The sequence below is a fragment of the Muscardinus avellanarius genome (assembly GCF_963383645.1).
Source record: "Muscardinus avellanarius genome assembly, chromosome: 10".
Taxonomy (NCBI): Eukaryota; Metazoa; Chordata; class Mammalia; order Rodentia; family Gliridae; genus Muscardinus; species Muscardinus avellanarius.
In genome coordinates, this window is record NC_137796.1 from 52,965,620 (window position 1) to 52,983,881 (window position 18,262).

Genomic DNA, 18,262 nt, shown 5'->3' on the forward strand with positions numbered 1-18,262 from the left:
CTCTGCTACCCAGCATCATCTCTCCAGGCCCCAGGGTGAGCAGCGAGGTTGGACCCGGCACCCTCACCCAGGCGAGGTTGGACCCAGCACCCTCCTCACCTTGGCACGGGGCCCCTGGCCCCCTGGAGTGGAAGCCGGCTGGGCAGGCACAGTGAAAGGAGCCGGCCGTGTTGTCACAGCGGCCTGGCCCGCAGGGCGGAGGCTCCTGGGCACATTCATCCACATCTTCTTCACACGCCGAGCCCCGGAAGCCAGCCGGGCAAACACAGCGGAAAGAGCCGGGCAGATTCTCACACACCCCGCGGCCACACAGGCCCGGGCTCTGGGTGCACTCGTCCACATCTGTGTGGGCCAAAGGACGGGGGTCACTGTTTGTCTGCCCTGCCCTCACTCCCACGCCCCACTCTCCTGGCCTCCACCGGTGACTTTCCGGGCTCCATCGCTCCCCTCCCGGTCCCTTCATTCTGGCTCCATTCCCCATCAACCCCTGTAAAGCTGCCTGGCTGCCACCTACAACTCTGCCCGCTGTAGCATTCCCTGACATGTCCATCCCTCCTCGCTGTGTCTCCATCCTCCATGATTCAGCCTTTCTGTCTCTTCTCTCTGGCCTCTCCATCCCCAGGTCACTCTATATCCAAGAGGCTTCAAGTCTGATCCTCAGAATACAGTCTCACTAGTTGGCCTCCCTTGGTCCCATTGCTTCACCGCAGGCCCAATACCTTTCCCCTGCGCCCCCTGCCGTCCTCAGCCCCTCACCCTGGCAGCTGGCTCCATGTGGTGCGGACTGGTACCCAGCAGGGCACACACACAGGAAGCTGCCAGGCGTGTTCTCGCAGCGGCCGCGCTCACACGGCGGCGGCACGCGGTGGCACTCATCCACGTCTGTGGGTAGAAGCGGGCGTCTGGAACTGGGATAGACAGTAGGGGGAACGCAGGGCGGGGCGAGGGCTAGGTAGCTGGAAGCATGGGCGGGACCAAGAATGGGCGGGGCCGGAGCCAAGGCGGTAGGCGTGGCTTGGAGAGGGTAGGCTTAGAGCGAAGGCGGGATTGGGCGGGGAGGGCAGGACAGGGGCGGGACCCCGACAGACAGGCGGCAATTGGGTGGGGAGGGCGGGTCCTGGGCAGGGCAAGGGCAGCTTGGGGAAAGCAAAGAAAGGGAGGGCGGGAGAGGGCTGCAGAAGGGAGGGGTGCTTTGGAGACTGGGCTCTGGGATGGCAGAGCGTGAAATGGGGTGGGAGGGTTCGTGGTCAACAGATTGGCTGCAGCAGATGTAGGACAGAGGCGGGGCCTATGGGCGGGAGTTAAGCCTGGGTCAGGGAGGGACGGAGCTGTCACGTTACGGGATGCTGGGCATCTTGGAGCCCCTACCTGGCCTGGAATGGAAGGGCGGACTAGGGGACAGGCGGTGGTGGGTCCATGGGAGGCCCAAAGCTAGGGCAGAACAAGCAGTAGAAAGGCGTGGGGAAGCAAGGGAGGGCGGAACAGATCTAGTGCGAGAACGGGAGAAGGGCAGAGGGGGAGGGGACCCAGGCAAGGCGGAGCCCAGGGCCTGTGGGGTGGGTTTCTCACCCAGGCACTCGTCAGCTCGCGGGCCGGCTCGGAAGCCGGGGCCGCACACGCAGCGGAAGCTGCCTGGAGTGTTCTCGCAGCGCCCGGGAGCACAAGGCGGAGGCACCCGGAGACATTCATCCACCTCTGTGGCGCGGGGGGGGGGGGGGGCGGGGGGGTGTCGGTCATGAGGTGACAGGGCACAGCCCCCGCCCCGTCCCACATCCCGCATCCGCCCACTCCTTCAGCCCAGCTCACCCGTGCAGCGGGTGCCCTGGGGGCTGAGTCGGAAACCGGGGTCGCAGGCGCAGGTGTAGCCACTCGGCCGAGGTATGCAGCGTCCTGAGCCACAGATCTGGGGGTTTCGCTGACACACGACCGAGGAGGGACCTGGGAGGGGTCCAGTCAGCCAAGTTCCCTCAACTCTGAACTCTGTCCCTTCCATCCCAGTAGCCCATAGGTCCTCTGACTAAACACCTCCATCCCTGTCCCCTCCCCAAGCAGGTGTGTTGGGGGGCTGGGAATTGATCCTAGGAGCATTCCACCTCTGAGCTACACCACCAGCTCCCCCCCTTTTGAAACAAGGTCTTACTAAGTTGTGGAGGGCCTCTTTAAGATGCTGAGGCTCGGCTGGGCATGGTGGTGCAGGCTTGTTATCCCAGCATTCAGGAGGCTGAGACCGGAGGATCACAGTTCAAGGACAGCCTCAGCTACTTAGTGAGGCCCTCTGCAACTCAGTGAGACCATTTCAAAATAAAGAATAAAAAACAGAAGCCGGGCATGGTGGCGCTGAGACAGAAGGATCATGCAGGTTTGAAGCCAGCCTCGGCTACTTAGTGAGACTCGATTTCTAAATAAAATATAAAGTAGGTCTGGGAGTGTAGCCCAGAGGTAGAAGGCCCCTGGGTTCCATCCCCAGTACTACAAAAAAAAAAAAAAAAATAGGACTAGGAGCCAGGTGTGATGGCCCATACTTGTTGTAATCCCAGCATTCAGGAGGCTGAGACTGGAGGATCGCGGTTCGCAGACATGCTCAGCTACTTAGTGAGGCCCTTCGCAACTCAATGAGACCCTGTTTCAAAATAAATAAATAAATAAATAAAAAGACTAAAAAATAGGGCTGAGGGTGTAGCTCAGAGGTACAATGCCCCTGGGTTCCATCCCCGGTGCGCCCCCCCCCCCAAAAAATAGGTCTAGGGGTGTAGATTAGAGGTAGAATACCCCTGGGTTCCATCCCCAGTATCAAGAAAAATAAATAAATAAAAAGAGCTTAGGCTGGCCTATAACCTGAGATCCTCTTGTCTCAGCCTCTCAAGTACTGGGATTATCACACCTGGCCCCAAGCCCAATCTTGGGAAATGGGCTTGAGAAATGAGCTCTTCTTTAGCAAGAAAGAATCTGCATGTATTGCCTGCTCCCCAGGATCTCCTATCTTTGAATATTTACCTCTCCAGCCCACTGCCTAAGCTATGTTCTTACTTCCCTCTGTTAAAAAATAAATTATCTAGCCGGGTGTGTTGGCGCACGCTTGTAATCCCCGCACTTGGGAGGTGGAGACAAGATGGTGCAGATACAGAGCCAGCCTTGCTGGTTTAAGAGACCCTGTTTCCAAAAGTAAAAATATAGCCGGCCATGGTGGCACACGCTTGTAATACCCGCGCTTGGGAGGCGGAGACAGGAGGATCACGCAGTTTGAAGCCAGCCTTGCTGGCTTAAGAGACCCTGTTTCCAAATAAAAATATATAAAAAATAGTTCTGGGAGTGTAGCCTGGAGGTAGAAGGGCTTCCAGGAACCCCAGTACCACCAAAAAGAATATATGTATATATATATATATATATATATATATATATATATATATATATATATATATGTGGTCTGGGAGTGTAGCCTGGAGGTAGAAAGGTTCCATCCCCAGTAACACCAAAAATAAATAAATAAATAAATAAATATAAATAAATGAATGAATAAATTAATTAATTAATAAAATAATCTAAAGCCGAGGAGTGGGGGAGGCTGAGACCAGAGGATTGTGGTTAATGGACAGCTTCAGCTACTTAGTGAGGCCCTCTACAACTCAGTGAGACCCTGTTTCAAAATAAAGAATAAAAAAATAGGGCTGGGGGTGTATCTCAAAGGTACAATGCCCTGGGTTCCATCCCAGTATCTCAAAAAAGGGAAAAATCTAGCCAGGTGTGGTGGGAAGATCACGGTTCCTGGCTAGCCTCAGCTACTTGGGTCCTTTGAAACTCAGTGAGACCCTGTTTCAAAATAAATAATAAAAAGTAGGACTGGGGGTATAGTTCAGAGGTAGAATGCCCCTGGGTTCCAACCCCAGTACTGCAAAAAAAAAAAAAAAAAAAAAAAAAAAAAATCTAACATTAACTGAGCACTTACTATGAGTTCAATATATCATCAATATTGGAAATTTTAGTGATTCCCATTTTATAAAATGAGAAACAGAGTCTCCGGGAATTTAAATGACTTACTAGGTTAACATGCTTTGAGCCCGGTTTATATTCCAGCACCCGATCTACCACCCAATTCTTGAGACTCGTATCTCTTCCTATCCCTGTTCTTTCCTAGGACCGTCACTTTGGAGTCTCTTCCCCCAGAATCTCACCTGTATCACCTCTCCCCACTACTCCCCTCAATTCTCTGTGTCGCACCTGATTCAGAAATCTCAGGACCAGTCCAGGCAGGGATACTGGGCAGAGGAAGCTCAGGGCCTGGCCGGGGCTCAGGCCGGGATTCGGGCCGGGATTCAGGCCGGAGCTCAGGGCGACGTGTGGGCAGGAAGCCTACGTAGGAAAGGGATATTAAGGAGTGGAGACCTGAATTGGGGTGACCAGGCTCCTCTCCTCCTTCCCCTATGAAGCTAGGGAAGCCCCTTGAAAATGACAACCCCTCCTTCAGAAGCCAGCTCACCTGTGGGTGTCCTAGGGGTGGCTGGTGGGGCACGTGGCTGGCTGAGGGACACTCGAGGTGGCTCCTGGCCCAGGGGTCTGGTGTTGTAGCGGAGATCAGAGGCAGAGTAGTGGTAGCCAGGGCCAGCTGGGCAGATCTCCCGAAAACCCTCTAGGACCAGGAAAGGAGATGGTCAGAAAGAGGGCCAGCAATGAGAGGAAAGAGAAGACTCTAGAGGTGGGCCTCAGCTGGGGATAGAGTTTGGTCTGAGAGTTTGTCTGGGGTTTGGCTTGGATAGTGAAAGGAGGTGGTGCCCTGGTTAAAGAACAGGAGATCACAGGCCGGGCGTGGTGGCGTACGCTTGTAATCCCTGCGCTTAGGAGGCAGAGATAGGAGGATCGCGCTGATTCGAAGCCAGCCGCGCTGGCTTAAGAGACGGTTTCCAAATAAAAAAAATAGGTCTGGGAGTGTAGCCCAGAGGTAGAAGGGCTTCCAGGAACCCCAGTACCACAAAAAAAAAAAAAAAAAAAAAAAAAAAACAGGAGATCACAGAAGCTCAAGGTGGGGCCACAGGAGTTTTCCCCCCTTCTGGGATGGACCGGGGCTGAGGACAAGGTTTAGCTTGGGGTCACCAGGGACAGAATTGAAGGCCAAGAAATAGCTCCCTTGTGGAGCCAAGTTTTCAGCAGAATCTAGTATGCCAGTTCTACCTTAGAGAAAAGCATATCTGGGGTGGGTCCAAAGGGGTTGCCTAAGCTGAAGGCCGTGTCTCAGGAGCTCGGGATGCAGCTCAAACCCAGGGATAGGGCTGCATGTCTCAAGGGCTGGTGCGATGCTGGGGAGATGCTGCCTATATTCAGGGCAGTGGGTCTCTGGAGTGGGTGGGTGTGGCTAAGGATGGAGGTGGAGCCGTGGGTGCAGTCCAGCTTGAGGCTGGGGGACTGGGCCAAGGCTAAGGACCAGAGGAGTTTGAAAGCAGCGAGCCTCAGAATCAGAGGCAGGGATTAAACTCTGCTCCCGGGTCCCACTCAGGACTGTTAGGCGCTGTTGGAGGCGCTCACCTGAGCCGAAAGGTGGGCAGAGCTGGCAGCCTCGGCCCCAGGCCTTGCCCACACGGCTACAACAGCAGATCTGCTTGGTGATGTTGCGCAGAATGGGCAGCGAGCAACCGCCATCGCGGAGCACCCGGAAGCAGGGCCCTTTGGCCTCCGAGATCACGTGCTGGGCTGGAGCGAGGTGGGGATGGGGAGGAGAAAGTTCTTTAGGGCTGAGTGGGGTGTGCAGCTGGACTAAGGGATCTTGGAGGTAGGGGGATGGTCCCAGGGAGGGCTTGGTGGGGGTGAGATACTTGGGGGGGGGGAGTTTTAAGGAGACTGAAGGAAAGCTGAGGGCTCTGGGGATCTGGGCCAGGTGTGAGGGATGAGTAAGGAAACTGCAGATGGATCTCAGGACCTGAAATCTGGTGGTCAATGGGGATGCTTGGATTTTGGGGTCTGAGAAGAGGTCAAGAAAATCTGGAAGTCTAAAGGAATCTGGAGTGCAAACGTTTGAGGGGTTCTGGGAGGGTCTGAAGACACAGTAGGAAGTCCTCGAAAGGTGTAGGATAAACAGAGAAGTTCTGAGAGGGATATAAGACGGATGGAGGGGCACCAGGAGTCTGGGAGGGCGGGAGGGAGGGTCTGAGGAAATTAAGAGCACCAGAATACTCTGGGATGTGGCCTGAGGTCCGGGTGGCTTGGGACCCAGCCTCAGCCCCACCCTGGTGGCTCACAGATGCAGCTGCTTCGGGATGAGTCCAGCAGGAAGCCGTCAGGGCACACACATGTGTACCCACCGCGTGTGTTGGCACACTCCCCGTGCTGGCAGCGCCCACCTGTCGCGCACTCATCCACATCTGTGAGGGTTGGGAATCATTGCGGAGTCCGGGACTTGGTCCCTGTCAGTCCCGTCCCTAGAGCTAAGTCCCTCCCTACCCTACTCACCTTCGCAGGACCCATTAACCCTCTCAAAGCCAGCCGGACAAGGTCCTTCTGGGGCACCCACTTGGTTGGATCTCCCTGTGGAGAGAAGAGAGGGGTGCTCCGGGAATGTGTGGGCAGGGAACAGAGATGGTGGGAGGGGCTAAGGGGTGTTGGGTGTGGCTTGGGTGCAAGAAGTTACTTTCTAGGATGCCTTCAATTGGCATCCTAGGAGTGCCCCTATGGGGCCAAGGCACAAAGGTAGGTTGAGAATAGTGGCAAAGGCTAGAAAATGGGGTGGGTGATCCCAGAACGGTGTGGATAGAGCTATACTGGCAATGATCGCCACATCGGGGAAGGGGTAGCTAGAATTTGTGAATGGGTTCATTTATTTATTTATTTTTATATTTTGCCGTGCTGGGGATGGAACCCAGGGGCCTTCTACCTCCGAGCTACACCCCCTGCCTTATTTTTATTCTTTATATTGAAAGGGTCTCACTGAGTTGCCAGGACCTCACTAAGTAGCTGAGGCTGTCCTCGAACCGCGACCCTCCTGTCTCACCCTCCGAATGCTGGGATTACAAGCGTGAGCCACCACGCCTGGCAAGAAGGGGCCTATTTATGGGAAGAGTGGGAGAAATGGCCACGCTCTCATCCTCCCCGGGTTTCAACACCTCGGGAACGCCCCGGGGCTTACCTAGGTGCTCAGAACAGGGCTGACAGTCGTGAACGCCCCAGGCCAAGCCAGCGCCCTGGCAGCAGACCTCCTGGGTCCGGAGTCCCGGCAGCGGCGAGGCACACTGCGGGGAAGTGCTGGGTGAGCGCGCCCCCGCGCGGCCGCGCGCTCCGCCCCCCGACAACCAGCCTATTCTCACTTCGCTTCCGCGCAGCTCTCGAAAGCAGTAGCCATAGCCCGAGGCGTCCGAGTAGCCGTCCTCGCGCGGTGCGCTCTGTGCCAACACCGTGTAGGGCGCCGCCGCCTCGGCCCGAGCCGCCGCCTCGGCCCGTGCCACGGCCTCGGTGTCCGCCTCCTCCCAAGGGCCGGACACACGCTCCACCTGGTGCACCACCACTGACGCCTCCTGCGGGTGCTCCACGTGGACGCTCACCATGGACGCCACGCCTGGCAGGGGGCAGAGGGAGGTCTACAAGGGATCTTAAGGGCTGGGACTAGAAATGGGGGTAAAGGCACTGGTGAAGGGCACCGGGGAAGGCGGCAGCTTTGGGGGTCGGAGGCACGGAGGGTGGTGACGGAGGGGTCGGGAGGTGCGCGGGTACACTCTCCTCACCGTGCTCGTCGTCGCGGTGGTTGGCCAGTGGCATGGTGTACACGGAGCGGGTGAGGCCCGTGGGCACGTCTGGGGCCGAGGGCCGGGCGCCCGAAGAGTGCAACTGGCAGAACTTGCCAGCGAAGTTCGGGGGACAGAGGCAGCGGTCCGGCTTCACACACACACCGCCGTTGTGACAGATCAGAGGACACAGGACTGGGGCAGGAGAGAGAAAGTTAGGACACTCGAAGTGAACACCACGCCTGGCAGGTACTCCTGAGGTCCGTGCGTCCACATTAGCTCAGTTCCCACGGTTTAAACAGACCCTCCAGCTTTCACTCATTTAAAATTTCTCTGCCTTAGCCGTCTGGTGATGCCGCCCCCACTCCTGGTCATCTGTGTTAGCAGGTTCCAGTCGTTTAGACATCTAAAATATAGCCCTAGCGTACGGGAGGGCCCCTCCTTCGCTCTTCAGTCACCTGTAGTCGCGTTCTGGGGATTCCACTTCCCGGCCTGGTCCGGGCGTCCCAGCTCCGCCCAGGCAGCGCGGCCTTCTCCCGCGGGCTCAGCCCTCCCCCCCCACTCCAGCTTTTCCTTAGACCCGGCCTTCCCGTTGCCGGGCTGGGTCCTTTGCTGTTTCGGCCTCTTGGACCCCGCTCAAATCCCTTCCATTGTTCAAATAACACTTTAGTTACTCTTTGACCCAACTTCCAATTCCGTCTCCTTTAGCATTCTCTTGCCGCCCACACTCCGAGCCAGCCCTCCACCGCCCAGCTCCATCCCCTCGCCGCGCGCGGCTTTCTGGTCCCGCCTACCTCACCTTCCACGCCCGGATTCTAAACCCCGCCCAATCAGGGCTTCTAACCTGAAGCCTCTGGCCCCGCCCACCCGAGTCCGCACTCTGATTTGCCCGGCTCACGCGCGCACGCTCCTCCCACTCCACCTCCAGGCTGGTTGGGAGCCTTAGCCCCACCCACCGCCCTGGTCCCCGGCTCCCGAGTTCTAGCTCTGCCTTCCCGCCTCCGGTAGCCGGGGGGCGGGGCAACAAGCGGGAACGCGCTTCCTCTCCCCTCTGCGCGCCCTCGCTGGGCTCCAGGCCACCTCTGGGCGGGGCACTGCCAGCTGTGCCGCGCGGTAAACAAAGAGAGGGGTGCGGCGGGGGCAGGGCGGCGGCTCCGCATTCCCGACCCCTGGGGAGCCTCAGCGCGGTTGAGCCAAAGGAGGCCGGACGAGTGTCTTTCGAGGGCACCCCCTCCCTTTCTCCCCCGGGGCTGCGGAAAACAGCTGGATACAGCTGTGCTTACGGGAGAGGGCAGGCGGTCTGGGGTGTCCTAGGAGGCGTGTGTGGGATTCTGAGACCTAAGTCTAGAGAGGAAAGCACAGCCGGAGCCACCTCAGTTTAGGAGGGTCTAGGGACTGGAGTCCAGGGAGATCAGCTAGAGGGCGGACTCTCGAGTTCAAAGATGGCTCAAGGTTTCTGGGTTGGAGGGGAGGCCAGCTCTGAGGAAACTGAGGCTGTCTTTCAACCAAGAGTGCTTCAAGTCCTTTTGTGAAGGGTGACCTAGAAAGCAGGTCTCTCGTGCCTTCTAGGGGATGACCTGTTGGAAGGTACTGAGAACAGGGTTTAGATGGAGAAGTGGAATCCCCAGAAGTCCCTAGCACGTAAGAGCCTCAAACTAGCTGGGATCCTAAGATACCCTGGAAACCCTCTCTCCTTCCACCGAAGGGATTGGATGCCCCAAACTATTTTATTAATGGCTGCCTGTGGGGAGCAGTGTCTGGAATCCTCTTGGAGAGAATCTGCTGGTCCGCACCAACTCTGGGGTTCTCTGAACATAGATGGAATCTAAAGTTCCTGAGGAGGGAGTCAGCACTTGGAGATACAGGAATCAGAAATCTCGGATGAGACCAGGGGAGGCTGTGTCGGAGCCTTTTGTGGCTGTGGGAGCCTTTTGGGGGAAGACAATTCTGCTGAGAGTTACCACTGTATAAGACTTGTAACCTAGGACTTCTCCTGAAAGTGGGGAGAAGTGTGGAGATATTAAAATTATCTGCTGAAGCCTGAGGAGATTGTCTCAAAAGAACTTCATGGGAGGAACTGGTATCTAGAGTCTGTTGACGTGGTTGGGAAAGGCATCTTAGGTACTGGGGACGGAGACCCTGGACTCCCCTGGTTAGGAGAATTAGACCAGGGCTCCATGGATTCTAATGGGGTCTTTGAGTGGCAGGGTCTTGAAAGCAATATCTCAAAATGGAAAGGGTCTCTGATAGGGATGGTGGGAAGCCAACTAAGTCTAGGGGCATTTCTCAGCCTCCAAAGCCCCTGCCCAGCTTCCTGAGGGTGCCTTCACCCCCTTGCCACAGAAAGGATAAGGTCAACTCCATGTCCCACACCTCTTATAAAAACAGGGAGCTGAGGATATCGGGGTCCTGCTGAGGTCACCCCCTTCACATGCCCCTCTTTGTGCCTCCAAGGGCTTGGCATCAGCCTGGGCACGGCGCCTGGCACTGGTACTTTGGGGCTGGGCCGGGAGGGAGTGAAGGAGAGAGGGAGGAAGGGGAGGAGCGAGGGAGTGGCAGCAGGCGGGGGCTCGAGCGGGAGATGAGCTCACGCCGGCCGGGATTGGGCTGGCTGGGGGCCAGACTGGGCGAGTTTTTGGCGCCAGGGGCCCCACTCCCCACTCCAGAGGGCTCGAGGGGTTGGGGGCGGGGAGGACCCGACTCTGGAGAGCCTGCCCACCCCATGCACTCTGGGCCAGCAGGTGGAGCGCCCTCCCCACCTCACCTGAACCCCTGAGGGCTCCCCATGTAGGAGTACCTGGTGAACACGCCTCTTGTCCCCTCTGCCCACAGGGGGCGCCTCTTCCCCAGCCCTCCAATCTGGATTTCTGCCGCACGTGCGATCCCAGAGACTCAGGTTCTGCAGACACCCTCACCCCTTTTCTCTGGACCCTTTCTCTCTTAGCTTTCCCCATCCCAAGCCCTCTCCTCACAGGCAACCCTGTACTGGACCTGGACTCTCCGAGTCCCTCCCACAGAAACGGAGACGCCCCATGCCGTCCTGAAACTCCCCCTAAGTCTCTGGGGACCCAGTACACAGAGTCTCAGCCTTTGGGCCCCCTTCCCAAAAGTTCCCAATTGAATTCCCTCAATTCTGAGGTTGCCACTTTGACTCGAAGGCAGAAAAGCCGGCCTTAGGACCCTCACGTGGAACACCGTAGGTCCGGAGAACACTCATCGCTTGCAAAAGGGGGGGCCTGAGGGTCCAACTCCCCAAGCCAGAAATTTGTAGCTCCCTGGCTTAAGCACCCCAGGACTTCCCCAGCACGGCTGCATCACGGAGTCTGGACTCCCTCACCCAGGGGTATCGTCTCCCCCATCACCGGGGGTCCTCCTCCCTCCGGGAAGCCCTCCCTTGGGAGCACCACCCCGCACTCACAGGCGCGGAAGCCGGGTCCCCCCGGGGCCGCCCCGCCGGGCGCGCCGCTGTCCACGCTGGTGGCGTTGCGGGGCGCGCAGGTCGGGGTGCAGCGGGAGCCGGTGGGCCCGTGGATGCAGCGCAGACCGCACACGGCGGGGGTGAAGCGCACGCGGAGGCGCTCGCGGGGCCGGCCCAGCCCGGGCTGCGGCCCGAGCTGCGCCAGCAGCACCAATAGCGACACCCGGAGCAGCCGCGCGCCGCCCGCCATGGCTGCAGCGCCGCGCTCCGCCGCCCCAGCCCGCCCGAGGGGCCCGGCCGCGCCCGCCCGCCCGCGGGGGAGGGCGGCCGCGCCCCCGCCCGCCCCCCTCCCCACCGCTCCCTCCCCGGCGGCCGCGCGGGGGCGCGTGGGGCTGGGCGCGCCGCCAGAGGCGCGAAGGCTGGGCGCTGGGCTCGCGGGGGGAGGGCTGCCCCTGCGTCCCCACCCGCGCTCCAACAAGTGGATGGGGCCCGCGAGGGAGCGGCGGGAAGGGAACAGGTGGGGCCGGCCGGCTCCCCCCCCCACCCCCCAGACGGAGCTGAATCCGTAAAGAGGAAATCCGTAAAGAGTGGTGGGGGCCGCATTTGGGGAGACAGCTAAAGGCTGATCCTCTGCCCTAGGCACAGAGAACGGGACTTCATCCAGACAGGGGGGTCACGGCACGTTTGGAGAACCAGGTGACACATTTCAGAGAGGGAGAGAGAGAGAGAGAGAGAGAGAGAGAGAGAGAGAGAGAGAGAGAACGTCCTGCACAAGGCACATGGAGGAATTAGGGGTCTGGACCCTGAGGAGGAGTCTATGGGGGGGGGGGCGGGGTCACTTGAAAATGCAGCCACATCTGGCCAGGACCCCCACACCTGGTGGGAGAAGTCGAAGCGGATAAAGGGAAGGGATAGATCGAGGCTGTGGGCCGGGGTCCTCGCCTCTGGCCCGGAGCCCACATCTGGAAAGCTTTAGGGAGGAGGGGACACATCTGGGCTGAAGGCCGCAGCAGGAGGGGGGCTTTTGAGAGTACTTGAGACCAGAGGGTGATCCAGCCTGAGGGACCAGAGCCGGAGTGGAGGGCAGAGGAGAGTCCGGGAAGCAGGGGTAGTTTTTGGCCCCCGAGCTGCCCGGCAATCTGGGCCTTGGTACCCCGGCAGGCGCCGGCACAGTCGCTTTTGTTGTCTGGGCTGGTTTTTGTTGTCTGGGCTGGTTCGGCCTCGCTCTCTGCTGGGCCAGCGCCCTCCTCTCCGGCCGCCCGGCTTCCCGCCCCGCCCGAAAGGGTCAGCACCTCTGGCCTGCGTCTAGTTCTGTCCCGGGCTCACCTCACCCAGCCGGACGCCGGGTCCCTAGAGGTGGCCGCGTCCTGGGGGGCGGGGTGGGCTGAGCTACAATGGGGGCCGGGTAGGCGGCGGCTGAGCCGTGGGAACCAGACGGCTTTATCTGGCCCGGAACCCCCTAGTCCCCCAGGCGGAGAAAGGGCGGATGTTCTTACCCGGGGCCTGGCCGGTGGGGGCACGCGGTGGGGGCCTCCTTTTCTGCAGCGCCCGGCCCCCCGGCCCTCGAGGTCGGCGGCGCCTCAACAGAGCTTGGGCCTCCTGCAGCCTGGGTGGGAGGGGGCAGAGAAGTGGCTGTCACCACAGTTAAGCCGCCCCCGCCCCCACGGGGAGGGCCTCCCGTACCAGGAGGTCTCCCGGTAGCGACTCGGCCCAACACCCCCCCCCCATAACCCGTCTGTGGGGAACGGGCCTCGAATGTTCTTTAGATGCTTGCAGAAAGAGAAGAGAGAAGACAGGAAAGGGGGGAGAAGAGAGAAGAGGGTGGCAAGCTAGGTGTTCCTAGGAGGACCTAGGAGGGGAGGGGTTACTCACGTCAGTGGCCGCCAGTTAAGGGACACTTGTCTCTTCCTCGCGCTGGGGCTGGGGCTCGGCACTGGGGGCACAGGAGTCGGGCACTGCTGGGGGGCTGTGCACTTTTCAGGAGGACAGCTTCCGACTCTGCAGGAGGCTTTTTGGAGACAGGAGGGACTAAGCCCGGGAAGGAGCAGGCTGTCTCTCCCTCCACCCAGCGCATCCAGCTCTCCAGCTGGGATGAGGGCTGGGGAAGAGAGCCTCTCGCCCACCCCTCTGCTCCTACCCCTTCTGCCCCTCCCCCACCGTGCCACCCCTGAGAACGCACCTCGGATGCATCGGCTCCTCCTAGGTGTCTGGCCTAGGCAGCGGTGACAGGTGGCAACGCTATATATAAATAGGGGAGTGGAAGTCACTAAGACCCCTAGCGCTCCAAAACTCCCCCAAAGAGGGCAGGGGAGGGAGCCAAGACAAACCTTGAGGGATCTAAAACAAATGTGTGAATAACTGGAGGCATGGTCTTCGCATGCCTCAGTTTCTCCATTTGTACAATGGGAGGAGACGTGTTGGCTTAGCGTCTCCAGGAGTGAAGGCCACAGTAAACCTGCTTTTATGCGTCTATAAAGGAGGTTTCGCGGTAAATTTTTATCGGAAAATATCTTTAAAAGTCCTTTCCTAAAATAATTTTAAAAATGAAAGATTTCGACATGCATATCCACGCCTTGACTGTGATCTCGAACTCCCGCACTCCCTTATCTGGGACTCTGCGACCGTCCTGAGCCTGGCCGGCAGGTGGCGCCACGTCCACAGACCTCAGCTGCACGCCCCTTCGACTGCGGGTCCAGCACCGTGAGAGGTGGAAGGCGATTCTGAAGAAGTCACCGTCCAGAACTGAGAATCCCGAGGCCCGAGTTCTAGTTAGTCTATTCCTGCCCTTCCGTGCGGTGTGTGCTGGAGCCAGCACCTCCCGGTCTCTGAGCCTCGGTTTGCTGCTTAACCAGGAGGACGGGGTCTTCCCCGGAGACATTTCCGCGCCCGCTGGGTCTCGGTGGCGGAGTCTCTAGCTCCAGCCCAAATCCGCTACAACCTGGGCCCCCCAGACAAGTCCATTATCCCCAGGATAAGGGGTGTGCGTGGAACGAGGGCCCCGGGTCCGGCCCGGAGAGACGGCGGAGGATTCTGAGAAGGGGGCGCGCAGCAGGTGGACCTCTTCCAGGAGAGTGAGGCCAGCGGGGGTGGAGGCTGCCAGGGGCGGGAGCCTCCGAGACCCTCGATCCCGTCGTCATCCCTCCCGCCCTTTCTCCAGGTTAACCCCTTCCCGGCCCCGCCCCCGGCGCGGCTCGGGTTACTAAACGCATTCGCAGAAACGGAGGCGGGAGCCGAGCCCGGAGTCTTTGTAACGGAGGGCAGGGCCGCTGGGCTGGGGGTAGGGGTGCTGGGCAGCCCGTTTCCTTAGATCTGGTCGCCCGCAAACAGGACGGGTGGCTCCAACCCCCAGATCTCTGGGTTATCTTGGATTTCTTGCTGCAAAGTCACTGGTACCTAGAGTCCTCTAATTCTAGGAAAGGAGCGCATCTTCAATCCTCTTAATGCCCCAAGAACCCTGCCCCCCCCCCCCGCCTTGCCCGGAGTCTCTCCGCCATCAACCCAACAGTCCCCGTCTATTTGAAAAATCCAGAGGTCGTTTTTACAGTGTCCCCAAACCCTAGATAAATTCGAGACGCCTCAACTCCACGATAAGGTCTCCCCAAAACCTCCCAGTCGACCTTTCCTTTTGGAACACCTAGGAAACTCCATCGTAGCTCAAAGGCCCCCACACATCCCTCTTTATCATTCTAGCGCTCAAAGCCCCCCATATCAGCCGGGGATCCTCCCCTCAAAAAGCCCCAGATTCACTGGAGCCTTATCCATCTCCGCCACACCGGAGGGGACCCCGTTCTCCCCAGATCTCAGCACTCCCTGGATTCTGACCTACAAAATAGAGGTCCTGGATAGATCCCTTTTCCCGCCGAAGCAGCGGGTTCGTATCTCTCTAAATCCGGAGTTGGGGGTCCCGCAGGACCACCAGAGTTACTGGGTGAGTGAGGAACCAGAAGGGCTGTCCTAGGGCTTACCGGGTCCGGCGGGCCGGGGTCCCCGCGCCCTGGGCGGCCGGGCCGGGGCCGGGGTCCGAGGCGGAGGCGACGCCGGCCGCGGCTGCGAGGAGCGGCGGCAGCAGCAGCAGCAGCAGCGGCAGGAGGGGGCAGCTGCTGCCCGGGCCAGGCCGCCGCATCGTGCCGGCGCCCAGTCCGGCTCCGGGGCTGCGCGCTGGCCGGCGGGTCTGGCCGGCGCGGCCCCGCCCCCACCCCCTCCCGGGCCGACTCACTTGCTCCGATCCCATCCTGGGGACGCGAACTTCCCGCCAATCAGAGCCCCGTGCTGCCAGCACGCCCGGCGCGGCCAATCCGGAGGTGTCAGGGGAGGGGCTAGACGGACAGGTGCGGGGCGGGGGTCGCTGGGGCCGGGGTTCTCCAGACGGTGGGAGGAAATCTGGAGTCAGGTACTGACCCCAAACCCAGGTGAGCGGATGCTTACAGGTGGGAAGGGTGGGAGGGCGGGGCAGGGTCCCCTGAGCTAGAATCCTGCTGGCAGGCCTCATCCCTAGCTTGCTCGCTCTTGCGCTGGCTGCTTCTTCTTCTTCTTCTTCTTCTTCTTCTTCTTCTTCTTCTTCTTCTTCTTCTTCTTCTTCTTCTTCTTTCTTCTCTCTCTCTCTCTGCCATACCGGGGATGGAACCCAGGGGCACTGTACCTCCGAGCTACACCCCCCAGCCCTAGTTTTAGTCGTGTGTGTGTGTGTGTGTGTGTGTGTGTGTGTGTGTGTGTGTATGTATATATATATATATATATATATATATATATATATAGAGAGAGAGAGAGAGAGAGAGTGTGTGTGTGTGTGTGTGTGTGTGTGTGTGTGTGTGTCTGGGGATGGAACCCAGGGGCATTGTACCTCCGAGCTACACCCCCTGCCTTATTTTTAATTTTTATTTTGAAACCGAGTCTCACTGAGTTGCAGAGGGCCTCACTAAGTAGCTGAGGCTGTCCATGAACCGCGATCCTCCGCTCTCGGATTCCCGAATGCTGGGATTACAAGCGTGCGCCACCACGCCCGGCTTTTTTATATATATATTTTTGAAACAGGGTCTCACTGCATTGCAAAGGGCCTCGCTAAGTAGCTGAGACTGTCTGCAAACCTCGTTCTTCTGGTCTCCGCCTCCCGAAGGCTGGGATTACAAGCCTTTGCCACCAAGCCCGATTTATTTATTTTTGTACCAGGGTTTGAACACAGGATCATTCTACATCCAAGCTATATCCCTAGCCTTTATTTATTTATTTATTTATTTATTTATTTATTTATTATTTTTGGTACTGGGGATGGAACTCAGGGGCACTCTATCTCTGAGCTTCACCCACTGCCCTATTTTTTTATTCTTTATTTTTTTTATTTTTTTGTGGTACTGGGGATAGAACCTTGGGACTTTTCTACCAAAAGGGCTATATTCCCAGACCTATTTTTATACTTTATTTGTAAACAGGGTCTTACTAAGTTGCTGAGAGCCTCACTGAGTACCTGAGGCTGACTTCAAACTTGTGCAATCCTCCTGTCTCAGCCTCCCAAGCACATGGATTACAAACATGCGCCACCATGCCCGGCTATTCTTTATTTTTGAAACAGGGTCTCACTAAGTTGCAGAGGGCCTCACTTAGTAGCTGAGGCTGTCTGCAAACCGCCATCCTCCAGTCTCAGCCTCTGGAATGCTGGGATTACAAAAGTGTGCCAACACACCTGGCTGTTTTTGTTTGTTTGTTTTGCTTTTTTTTTTTTTTTTTTTTTTTTGCGGGTCTGGGGATGGAACCCAGGGGCATTTGACCTCCGAGCTACACCCCCTGCTATTTTTTTATTCTGTATTTTGAATCCGGGTCTCACCGAGTTGCAAAGGGCCTCACTAAGCAGCTGAGGCTGTGGGCAAATCGCAATCCTCAGGTCTCAGCTTCCTGAATGCTGGGATTACAAGCATGCGCCACCACGCCTGGCTTGATTTTTTTTTTTTTTTTTTTGAAACATGGCCTCTCTAGGTTCTGAGAATCGAAGTTGCTGAGGCTGGTCTCAAACCTGCCATCCTCCTGTCTCAGCCTCTTAAGCACTGGGATTATAGGTGTACATCACCAAACCCGGCTCCCTCGCTCACTTCTGGGAAAAGTCAGTTTGAATTTAGCTCTTTCTCAAGTGTGGAAGGTGAGGACTCCCATGGGTGCCCACTTGCCTTTAGATAGACTAAGATTCTGAGACTAGGGTGCTGATTCTGAGACTAGGGCGCTAATTCTATACCAGGCCCTAGGGACCACCTTTCTGTAGGTTCCAAACTTCCTTCTGGAAGGGTTTGTACCTTCTCGAAGCTGTCCTTCATAGTCCAGACTCCTCATTTGTGAGAGCTGGTTCCTCCCAAGCCTTCCTCCTCAGTGGACCCAGGCTCCACTCTCAAGCCACAGACCCCACTCCCAGGAGGACCCAGCTCCACCCCTCCTGCATCGCTATTTACTGCTGCCCCGGAAGGTACCAAAAAATCCTCTTCCTTGCAGCAAGTGTGTGTGTGTGTGTGTGTGTGTGTGTGTGTGTGTGTGTGTGTGAGACTGGGTATTGAATTCAGGGGTATTCTATCTCCAAGCTATACCCACAGACCGTGTGTATGTGTGTGATAAGGGATGGAACCCAGGGGCATTCTACCTTTGAGCTACATCTCCAGCCCTAGTTTTTTATTCTTTATTTTGAGACAGGGTCTTATTACAATGGAGAAGGCTTCACTAAGTAGCTGAGGCTGGCTGCAAACCTGTGATATACTCCTATCTCAGCCTCCCAAGTAGTGGGATTACAAGCATGCACCACCACGCTCAGCTCCCCCAGACCTTTTTAAATTTTTATGTTTTTGAAACAGGGTCTTGCTAGCTTGACGAGAGTCTTATTAAGTTGCTGAGCTCCTCCTATCTCAGTCTGCAAGTACAGGAATTACAGGCCTGTGCCAACTCCCTGTTTGCAATCTTTTTTTTTCCTTTTTTTTTTTTTTTTTTTTTGGAACTCAGGGGCATTCTACCTCTGAGCTACATCCAGCCCTATTATTTCATTCTATATTTTGAAACAGGGTCTCACTGAGCTGCAGAGGGCCTCACTAAGTATCTGAGGCTGGCCATGAACCGCGATCTCCAGTCCCAGCTTCCCAAATGCTGGGATTACCAGCGTGCGCCACCAGGCCCGGCT

General features: G+C 57.7%; 1 protein-coding gene across 1 annotated transcript in view; it reads right to left on the minus strand.

Moving 5' to 3' along the window:
* Positions 1-11,368, minus strand: part of LTBP4 (latent transforming growth factor beta binding protein 4) — a gene marked incomplete at both ends in the record, with an annotated part of 31,862 nt that extends 20,494 nt beyond the window's left edge. Inside the window, 13 exons of the mRNA XM_080703194.1 lie at positions 100-342; positions 757-882; positions 1,570-1,695; positions 1,807-1,938; positions 4,216-4,347; positions 4,475-4,624; positions 5,515-5,679; positions 6,225-6,347; positions 6,436-6,510; positions 7,109-7,211; positions 7,287-7,534; positions 7,701-7,895; positions 11,119-11,368. Coding sequence (XP_080559320.1) covers positions 100-342; positions 757-882; positions 1,570-1,695; positions 1,807-1,938; positions 4,216-4,347; positions 4,475-4,624; positions 5,515-5,679; positions 6,225-6,347; positions 6,436-6,510; positions 7,109-7,211; positions 7,287-7,534; positions 7,701-7,895; positions 11,119-11,368 — 2,068 coding nt within the window. The remainder of the gene's footprint in view (positions 1-99; positions 343-756; positions 883-1,569; positions 1,696-1,806; positions 1,939-4,215; positions 4,348-4,474; positions 4,625-5,514; positions 5,680-6,224; positions 6,348-6,435; positions 6,511-7,108; positions 7,212-7,286; positions 7,535-7,700; positions 7,896-11,118) is intronic.
* Positions 11,369-18,262: the final 6,894 nt, after the last annotated feature.